At 48.7% G+C, this 10,986-nt stretch overlaps 1 protein-coding gene across 3 annotated transcripts in view; it reads right to left on the bottom strand.

Moving 5' to 3' along the window:
• Positions 1 to 2,864: 2,864 nt before the first annotated feature.
• The window catches only part of TMEM132D (transmembrane protein 132D), an 852,888-nt gene continuing 844,766 nt past the window's right edge, over positions 2,865 to 10,986 (bottom strand). For all 3 annotated transcript variants that reach the window (XM_070475067.1, XM_070475069.1, XM_070475068.1), the window contains 2 exons: positions 9,953 to 10,144; positions 2,865 to 5,961 (listed from right to left, as the gene is read on the bottom strand). In XM_070475067.1, coding sequence (XP_070331168.1) covers positions 4,780 to 5,961; positions 9,953 to 10,144 — 1,374 coding nt within the window. In that variant the 3' untranslated portion in view covers positions 2,865 to 4,779. The remainder of the gene's footprint in view (positions 5,962 to 9,952; positions 10,145 to 10,986) is intronic.

Below are 10,986 nucleotides of genomic sequence, written 5' to 3'. Positions count from 1 at the left end.
GAACTAAAGGGGTTTCCCCGGTGCCTCAGATGGTCAAGAATCTGCTTGCGATGCAGGAGACACAGGTTTGATTTCTGGGTTGGGAAGATCCCCAGCAGGAGGGCCTGTAACCCACTCCAGTATTCTTGCCTGGAGAATCCCATGGACAGAGAAACCTGGCGGACTACAGCCCATAGTGTGGCAAAGAGTAGGACAGGACTGAGAGACTAACACTTTCACTTTCAGGGAACTAAGATCCCACGTGCCTCGTGGCCAAAACAAACAAACAAAAAAAAACCTGATGACCAAAGAACCCGCAGAGCAGCTCTGAATGCAGACCTTAGTCCTCTTCCCTATAGAGGGAAATAAAATACAAATAAAAAATAAAATGAGGAAATTTGAACACGCACAAACGCACATCACGTGGAAAATGCCATGTGAGCATGGAGGGAGAGACGGGGTGAAGCCTCTGCAGGACAAGAGCCACCACCAGGAGGCAGAGAGGGGCTGGATCAGAGCCCCGTAGAGCCTCAGAAGGAACCGACCCTGTGGACACCTGATCTCGGACTTCCGGCCTCAAGACTGTGAGCAAATGTCTGTTGTTCAGGTCTCCGAGTGTGTGGAACTCTGTTAAGGGAATGGGTTGCTCAACTCTGGGCACTAAACGCTGCAGGAAGCCATGGCGTCCACCAGGGGGCGCTGACGATCCTGTTTTTTGGGGGCTTGGCGTCTACTACTGGGTCGGAGCTCACCACTTGGCGAGATGGGGGCCCACGAGGGGTGCCAATGAGCGAGCAGGTCAGGCCAGAAGAAACTGCGCGGCATCCCTTATTTTATTCGCACCCCAAAGACACCTTGTTGAAAAGTCAATTCTTTAAGATGTTCATATCATTTCTTTCTCCGACTCTGGGCACACAGATCACATTATGAACTGTGTGAGCTGTGTTTTTTAAACCAGCGGTTCCCAGCCTTTTTGACACTAGGGGCCTGTTTCGAGGAAGACAGTTTTTCCATGGAAAGGGTGGGGATGGTTTTGGGATGTGTCAAGCACATTAACATTTACTGTGCACTTTTCTATTATTATTATTATATCAGCTCCATTTTAGATCATCGGGCATTAGACCTCTGAGACTGGGGATCCCTTTAGACAACAATCTCTATTTTCCTACGAGACACCGAGGGTACTCTCTTTAACATAACAATATACTTCTCCTAATTTTGTCTAGAGAACACACAGCTCCCTCCATTTATTTTTGTTTTCAGCACTTCTGGGTAGAGACACAGCTGGGGAGAAATACTTTCTTATTAGAAGAAAAATGGTGAAATAGATGGCAAATGAAATTTGCCCTCTGGGTCAGGGAGACAATCTGGGTGTGGAGGGACCTGCAAGGGTGTGGGGGCGTCCTGCCTGGAGGCGACAGCAGTAAATTCAGGATGTCCAATTAGGGCCAAGGTGGATTCTAAGACCCAGCTCGCCAGAGTCTGAATTTTCAAGAGAAGACAGAAATTCAGATTTTTTTTAGGTGCAATGGCCAAAGTCTTAAGCTTTGACCCAGTCTTTTTCTATACCATAATCTATTTTATTATCCTTCATACAATGTATGAAAATTACATTGTTTGTTGTTAATCTCCTCCACCTCACACTAGAGGTCTTTGAGAGTAGGCATGAGTCTATTTACCACTCATCCTTGGCCTGCAAGGAGATCAAACCAGTCAGTCCTAAAGGAAAACCACCCTGACTATTCATTGAAAGGACTGATGCTGAAGTTGAAGCTCCAAAACTTTGGCCACCTAATGTGAAGAACCGTCTCATTGGAAAAGACCCTGATGCTGGGAAAGATTGAGGGCAGGAGGAGAAGGGGGTGACAGAGGATGAGATGGTTGGATGGCATCACTGACTCAGTGGACATAGTTTGAGAAAGCTCTGGGAGATGGTGAAGGATAGGGAAGCCTGGTGTGCTGCAGTCCATGGGATCACAAAGAGCTGGACATGACTGAGCAACTGAACAACAACTAGCATATAGTAGGTGCTCAATAAATACCAGTTGAATAAGAGAATGATACATCACTTGATATTGCTTGCATGAAGACACAGATTTCATGCACCTTTTTCTGTGGAATCATCTTGGGACTGCAACTGATTATCAGAGGAATCTGAAAATCAACCTTAAAAAATTATTTATTTGGCTACATTAGGTCTTAGTTGCAGCACGTGGAATCTTCGCTCTGGCAGGCACACTTCTCTCTAGTTGAGGTGCAAGAGTTCAGTAGTATGGCATGCAGGCTTAGTGGCCTGCGGCATGTGGGATCTTAGTTCCCCGAGCAGTTACTGACCCCATGTCCCCTGCGCTGGAAGGCAGATTCCTAACTACTGGGCCGCCAGGAAATTCCCTGAAAAATCAACCTTTAAAAAACATCCCAAAAATCCCAGCGTACAGTCACTGTAGGTGCACATACATGATTCAGGAAATTGACCTCTGAATGTACATGAGCGATCCAAAGAGAGGACAGAGCCCGTTTGTTCCCTCACTCCAGCCCAAAGGGAGGCTAGGATACACGCTTGCCTGCCGGGGTTCTCACTTACCGCCATCAGTCAACAGGCTTTTAGCAGAGAATTGCATGTGTGATTGATTTCCAAATCCTTTCAGGTCCTGAAGGAGAGATACTTAGTACACAACGTACTTTGTCATCATGTGTCAACATCGCCTCAATGCAGAGAGCGGCATTACACGATGTAAGCGTGTAATTGGATTGTTGCTGGGATCTTTCCATCTGCATTTTCATTTACCCAAAGCCGCAGTTTTGGAGGGTCATTTGCTGAGGATGCCAGCCACTGGGGTGGGGGAGGGGGTGGTGTGAGTGCGTAGAAAGACAAAGGACAGCCATAAGCCGCAGAAGGCAAACTTTATATTTACAGTCGGTAAGTTTATAAATATATATTACATTCTTATAATCTACAATACATTCTGCACGCAGACGGATTGGAGAGAGGGCATCGACAGTGGTATGAAAACGAGGGAAAGGCTGAAAGGAACAGGAGTGGGTTACTGAAAGCAAAGGATTATCATTGAAAAGAGGTGACCATTTAGTCCCCCAGCCAGACAATGTAAGTCAACTTGGGGACAGGAGCAGGTGGCTGATGGCTCCTGGACTCTCAGTCCTAGGGCAAATGGACAGCACCTTAGTTTGAGAGAGAGTGCTGAGGTTGAGAGGATGAACTGGTGGAATTACACACTTGATCTCAGGAGAATTCAATTATATGCACAGAGAGAGAGAGACAGAGACACAGAGAGAGAGGAAGCAGAGAGATCGGTTCAGAGAGACACAGAGACAGACACACAGAGAAAGGGAAATTGACCTTAGAACCCAATGCTCGAATAACCCAGCTCTCTACCCCATAGGCAGGTGCCATGGGTCCCTCCATCCCTCCAAGGTGAAGCAGAAACAGCCTCATATTCCCCCACACATGTGAGTGGGACCAGATTTCCTGCCCGACCCTTCTCGTCACACACACTGAGTCCCAACTCTCCTTACCCTGTACCCCGCTATGGGCATGCCCAGGTATATCTCAGCCTTGGGCAGAGATATTTATCAGCAGCCTTGGGCAGCAGACCAGATGGGACTGTCGAAAGACCCATCACAGACCATCCCTCCCTTCCTTCCAGAAAAGTCAGGAGAATGAGCATCCTTGGGTGTTAGCCTTTTCAAAGCAAGACACGTGTGAAGGTGGCCCCATGGGGCTTCAGTGTAGCCTGTCACTGGGTGATTGACAGGCCACAGGGGAAGAGACTCAGCAAACAGTGACACAGCTCCCCACTGCCCACGCGTGATCAATGACTTTTGGAAAGGTGGCGATGCAAGGAAGGGTACAAATGTGAACAGAGTGAATTTGCTTTTAAAAAAGCCTGGTTCTTTGAACCTGATTGAAACTCTATGCCCAGGACCCCTAGTTTACCAATAAAGGGATGCTCTGAATGGCTCAGAGGGTTTGTTTCCTGGGTGTTTGATCTTGACATCTAGTTACAAAGGTATTGGTGACCTGTTTGCCCTCCTGTTCCCTTTCAACCATTGTCAAGGATTGCCTTGGTTTGTCAATAACCCGGGGTTTACCCTGACCCAGCCTTTGGGAGATAACTGGAAATCATGCTTCCCAAGAGCTGACTCTAGGCGGCGCTAGACTCCGCTTCTGCTCAGGCTCACAGTCAGGTGAGTTTCCATGACGCACTTCCTCCCATCCATCCCGCCCCACCTGAGTCCCCTTTTTCTCCTGTGGTCCGCAGCACTGAATATTGCAGCCGTGTAGCTTTGGCAATACCCAAATTGCTTCAATTAAAGAAAGAGAGATGGCAAGAGAGAGACAGTTCTTTCCTGCAAGCTGTCGGAAGCTCAGTGACTCAGAACTCATTTTTCTTGCAAGTTGAAAAAAAAATCTCGCCATGCGTGATAAACCTCTTTTCATCGACTGAGACATCAGACCCTGGAAAGTGGACATCGATTCCAACTCGGGGCCTCACTGGGGGAGCCAGGGTCGTTTTCTGAGGCTCTGTGGATAGTGTCAGCCTGATCGTGTCCTTTTTTTTTTTTTTTTTTTTTGCCACGCCTGGAGGCATGGGAGACCATAGTTCCCTCGCCAGGATCAAACCCACGCCCCCTACAGTGGAAGCGTTGAATCCTAACCACTGGACCGCCAGGGAAGTCCCCCCTGTCTTTTCATTCCCCCCACTGCGGGTCCCCGTTGCCCCGAATCCCCAAGTTAAAGGCCGAAAGGTGAGTGAGAACCAATGTCTGCGAATGCCCAGCTTACACATCTTCACGTAATCCTTCCCTGTAGCCACGTGACTCTTGGCCTCCCCCAGGGTCCAGATCCTGGCCAACCCAGTTCACGGTATCCTCGCCGCTGGCCGGTAGGGAGTTCACGGCGGGGCATCCATCCTCTGGAGAGAGGGTGGCGAAAGTGGTGAATTTGACTCTTTTTCTTTTTGAGGTAGGGGACGTTGGGGGCTCGCTTTTCTGATCTTTCCCGTCCGCGAGGGTGGGTACTGAAGATCTGAACAGCTGTCCGTTGATGCTCTTTTGGGAGTCTGTGCAGAGCAGATACTTGCTCTCCTCGAAATCCATGCCCCTGTCGATGGCGGTGATCTGCTCCTCTTGGGAGGAGGAAAAGTGGAGCTGGTTCTCCAGCAGTTCGGTCCGGTGGCTCAGGCCGACCCAGTCGTGGGAGTGAGTCATCCCTTCCTGTTCTTCGAAGGGGACCTGTTTGTGCCTGTACTTTAATGCAAAGGTCACGCAGTTGATGAGGAAGACCAAAATGGCCAGGCAGAAGACCCCCAGCAGGGCATACATTCCGATCTCCAGGTCGCTCAGCCCTTTGGAGGACTGGGGGTCGCTCTCCTCCGTTTCCCCGTGGCTTCTGGGCAGGTCCACCTGGGCCGGGAAGCTGGTGAGGTCGATGGAGATGGTCTGCAAATGGCCGCCATCATCCAGAAGGCTTTCCTGGCCCCTATTTTTCTGGAAGGTGGACCGCTCCGTCGTGGAGCCCCTGCCTTCCATGAGGCCCACGGAGGAGCTGCCGTAGTACTCTCCCTCCTGACTCCCCCATTGCTGCAAGGGCTTTTTGGGTCTCCTGTCACTGATGCTATTATCCAGGGGACCTCCTGCCCCCCTGTGTCTGCTGTCACTGGTGTTGGGGGTGGCGTCGTTTTGGCCAAACTTCACTTTGATGTTGGCTGTCCCCACCGCCAGCACGCTCTTCCGCTTGGATTTCTGGCACGATTCGCAAATGACCATTTCGACCTTGACCAGGGCCCCCTGTCCTTCAGCTTCAGCGGCGATTATAGGCCACTTGAATTTGGGGTCTTGGTGGATGGAGACCACCTTCTCATCCAGGGATGTGGCCATCAGGGAGAAGTCTTTTGCATCATAAATATCCAAGGGGGTGACGGAGCCATCACTGAATTGGACCCAGCAACTGATGGCTGCTTCCTGTTGAAAAGAATAAGTAAGTTCATCAAAGATGGACACAGAGGGGGCAAGGGGAGGGTGGAATAAACTGGAAGAGCAGCATTGACATATACACACTGCCATGTGTAAGAGAGACAGCTAGTGGGAAGGCGCTCTATAGCAGAGGGACTCAGCTCGGAGTTCTGTGATGACCTAGAGGGGTGGGATGCAGTCGGGGGGAGGGCCCAGCGGGAAGGGATATATGTGCACTTATCGCTGATTCATGTCGTTCTACAGCAGAGACTAACACGGCATTAACATTGTAAAGCAATTATACTCCAATTAAAAAATAAGTTTAAAAAAATGGGTCTCAAAGCTCATTGCCCACAAAGACAATCTGTAGCAAAGAGAATGCTACCAGAACAAAGGGAAACCTGTTACACAGTATAGAAGTAAGAAGTACAAAGGGTATAAAATAGAAGGAGTTCTTGTAAAGACAAGAGAACCTAAAGAAAAACCACAAGAGTAAAATGACAACCATGAAACAGGACCAGGAGTAAACACCTCCTAATAAATGTGCTTTCTTTCCTGAGGTGTTGAAAGATGTTTTTTTTTTTTTTCCCTTCTCTGCAAGATCTACTTCTGCATAATAATAGATTGCATGTCAAAGGAGATTTACTGGCTAGTGGGTCATTCACAAGTGTTACACGTTTAAATGAAACATATTTATTACATTACTTTTAAGTTGCTTTAACAGCCAGTCTCTGAACATTACTCACAACACAGATGAATGCCCCTGATCTAGACAAGGGCGCCTCAGAGGTGCTGCGAGCTTTAGGCTTTAGTTGTGTTGGGTCCTGCCATGTATGCATCTAAGGATAGGCTTGTATTGGCTTGTGGACACAGTCCTGGCTTGGAGGTGAGGGGTAATGCCGTCCAGGCAGAGAGAGGGGTTGGGGTGAAGATTAAGGTTAGGAAGCTCTCTATTGGGAGAATCTTTGTCCCCCATCCATCCTCCAACCCACCCATTGGGGGAAATTGGGAGACCAAAGAGTAGCCAGGGCCAAAGTTTGTATATATCTCAATTTCTTTTCTTTTTACTTTGTTGCTTTAGATCTGATTTCCTCGGGACTAGTCTGACCAGGGGGATTATAAGAGATGAGATAATCTCATCTCAGCCCCAAGAGGCTTGTGCCTCTGCCTACCTGGCCACAGCTGACCTAACCCGGAGAATGGCTGCTGTCAGAGCCATTCATCTCAGCAGCTCTGAGCCTGCCGGCATCTCCCCCTCCAGTTTGAAATAAGAAAGACAGTACTGAAGGACTTAGTTGTGGGCAGATGAGTGGTAGCTCGTATGAAACTGGGGAATGAAGCCTCACTTTGGAGCAACTACAACGGATCAAGTACAAGCACATGTCTGGGCTCAGCATTTATCTAATGAGATAATGCATGTGAGAGAGACTGTTGAACCCGTTTCACCAAGTTCTTACAGCTGGGCTTCCCTGGTGGCTCAGGCCGTGGGGGATATGTCTGCAAGGAGAGAGACCTGGGTTCGATCCCTGGGTCGGGAGGATCCCCTGGAGAAGGGAGTGGCTGCCCACTCCTGGAGTAAGCCAAGTGTCCTTGCCTGGAGAATTCCATGGACAGAGGAGCCTGGCAGGTTATACAGTCCATGGAGTTGCAAAGAATAAGACACAACTGAGCAACTAACACTTTGACAAAAGCCTTGCTAATCTTGTAATAAATCCAGTGTTATTTCAACTTGCTTGAGTGGATTTCTCTTTCTTGAAACCAAGGCACCCCCAACTACAACAGAGTGAGTTTTCCTCGTGGTATCTGGTCTTCGGAAGTGAGAAGGAAGCTTCTCACACGAGACTGGTGGCTTCTGCTCCTTCTTTGGCTCAGTCGGTAACTTTGGCTCAGTTGTTAGACATTGGCTTGGACTGGCTGCTAGGTGGGAAACACCACCAAGAGACTGTGCAAAAGCCACTGGGCATAACCCTGATTTACAGGGTCTATTTTTTTTTTTTTTTTAAGCTGTGCCAGGTCTTAGTTGGGGCATGTGAACTTCTTAGTTGCAGCATGTGGGATCTTGTTCCCTGACCAGAGGTCAAACCCCGGCCCCATGCATTGGGAGCACAAAATCTCAGCCACTGGATCACTAGGGAAGTCCTCTACTAGGGTCTTCCGATTGGCCATAAAATCACGGCAGGTAATTCAAATGCATACTGGATTTCTTGAAACTGAAATGTCAGAGCCAAGTTGCAGGCAGAAGCCAAGCTCCATCCAAACCAAGCACAGAGCAAACCTCAGGGTCACATGGTTTGCTCTGCATGTGGGGAATGGATCAGCTCTGTGGCCTTCTTCTAACTGTGTCTTATCGCTTCCGAAACTCCTCATTGGCCATCACCTGATTGGATCACCCCAGGAAGACAGCCTCGGGTTACTTCTCCTCTGCTACCTGGAACTTGCATCCTGGCTGGCATCATGCCCTGAGAAGTGGGAGGTTTGCCTTTGGCAAGAATTCGTATCCATTTCTGAGATCACCCACTTTCAAGCGCTTTGTAGTCCAAAGCCTTGCACACAGAAACCACAGTGAAAGGGCAAGGGATTAGCTAACACCCGACGGAGGAGCATTCAGGGATGGATCCGGGCTGGGAAACTGCAAGACTCTGTGCTTCCAGGGGACGGTCTGGCTTAGTCACAGCCTCAGCGGGTGCACAAGGGGGCCCATCGTAAGGCACCTGCTGAGCATAGAGCTGCCGGGAAAAGGGCTCTTGACTGACAAGGGAAATTGCCTGAAAACCCCCTACAAGGACTGGAGGCCTCCCAGCATCCCCTCTGGAGGACAGTCTGTCTCATGGGGCACAGAGAATCAGCAGCCTGAGACCACTGTCCTTGGGTGTTTGGTAAACAAGGCCCCCCAGAGTCACAACCCAGGTTCTCTCTAAGAAATAATGTTTCTCCACCTCTGATGAGGGAGGAGACCAGATAACATTTCCAAGTGCCCTGTTTGTTTGGCAACCGTGGTATGGACACACAAACATGTGCTGCATGATACACACAGCATATACACAACACTCAGGACACACACACACAGTACAAACACACACACACATTCTATTAGCACATGCTGTTCTCCAACAAAGAGAAAGAATACCAGGTGCAACCTAACCACCAGTTTGCTATTTCTCCTGGGAGTTAAACAATAGATGTGGAAGCAACTCCTCCAATCTCCTTCTGACCCTGCAGATCTGTGACCCCAGACAGGAGCAGGGACTTCACAGACGTTTGGATACCTCCTTAGGGTCTCGCCTTCACCCCACCGCTCGGGGAGGTCAGCGGGGGGACGAGCCAGGACCATCTTGAAGGTGGAAAAACAGCACACGCAATGTCCAATGGGATGTGGAGCCTGCCCTGAGCTCCTCTGGCTCCTGGTACCTAGAATCCATCACTCATGGCAACCTTGTTGTTCAGCATCTCCCTTTAGGGGGGTAGGAAGCCTGAAGCTGAGCAGTCACTCGTTCACAGACCCTTTTCAAGACTAACAAGGACCTATTGGATAGCACAAGGAGCCCGACTCAGCACTCCGTAGTGACCTATATGGGGAAAGAATCTAAAGAAAAGAGTAGACATGTACATACATGTAGCTGATTGACACTTCTATACACCTGAAACTAACACTGCATCGCGAATTAACTATAGTCCAATAAAATAAAATAAAAAAAAGACTGAGGAACACCCAGGGTGCAATCCCACTCTTTTGTGGGACCCCCCCCCCAAACTGGTGACTCCATAAGACAGGCAACCTCACCTGCTATGTGACCTCAGCTGGTGTGCGACCTCACTTGATGTGTGTGTGTGACCTGCTCAGGGCAGGACCCCACTCGATGAATAAACCCACCGGTGTGTGACCCAACCCCACATGTGGCTCCAAGACACGTAGGATCCCCGCCGGTGTGTGGCCCCCCCAGCCGTGTGACCTCCCCGGTAGGAGACCCCGCCCCACAGCGTGCCACCCCCGCTCCCACACCTGTTTGGGCCTTTGCAGAAGCTCTTGAGCCACCGCAGTGGCGAAGATGGCCCTGTTGCTCCCTGGGCTGAGCTGCAGGGAGAGCGACAGTCCCGTCACCAGCTGGACCCCGAGGTCCGTGATCGTCACCTTCTCGTCCAGCACGGTGACCGTCTTCTCAGCCAAGATAGCGTCTGACAGAGGCGACAGGATCTGAAAGGCAGAAATGACATAGCTCTCTGTGGTTTCAGAAAGCCCCCCTTTGGTGTAAAGGATGCTCCATGTGGGGGAGGGAGAGAGGCAGACAGAAGAGTGGGTCAACTGCAGGAATTCAGATCTTTTGAGCAAAAGTTGGCTGTGAAGATTCCAAGTGCTTGTCTATGGGGCAGGTATGTTTTGTTTGATGTAGTACTTTAAAATGGGATGAATGGCCATCCTTAAAAAAAATAGAGGATTTCATATTAAGGATAGCTTTCTAGCTTTTCTGAAAAACTGGCAATATCTCTCCATGCTGGGCTCCCATTTCCTCTTTGGCAGCTTTTGGAGAGGAAGAGCAGCCTCTCCATCACACTCCTCACCACTCCCTATTGTGCTCCTTACATTTAGGTTCCAAATCAGTCATTGTCTTTCATCTGACACCCATCCTGCTTTTCTCACTGACGGCTCTTTCTCAGCTTTTAGAGAGCATTAGAACATGTGACTCCTGGGTCCCAGTTCAAAGAAATCTGTTTTCCTCCTTGATAAAATGATCTCTTTAATTTTCACTTTTTTTTCCACTGGTAAAAGTACTTTATTAAATTATGTCATTTGCAAGTGGTTTCATAAGAATATCTAAAAGGAAAGTTATAAAACATTTTCAAAAAAGTATAGGGTTAACAGCAAAATTAGATTTTCTTGATCATATAAATAAAAACATTTTGTTTCAATAGGCTGTCTGAATATTTTATAATATATGCCCCAACTGACAGCTGCAATAAATCTATTTTAATGAGAACTCCCATAGTTAATTAAGTCATTTGTTAATAATGGGTTCAAAAATGATCTCTCTTAAATTC

Source organism: Odocoileus virginianus, chromosome 12 (genome assembly GCF_023699985.2).
Source record: "Odocoileus virginianus isolate 20LAN1187 ecotype Illinois chromosome 12, Ovbor_1.2, whole genome shotgun sequence".
NCBI lineage: Eukaryota > Metazoa > Chordata > Mammalia > Artiodactyla > Cervidae > Odocoileus > Odocoileus virginianus.
This window is presented reverse-complemented; position numbering and strand designations above follow the sequence as displayed.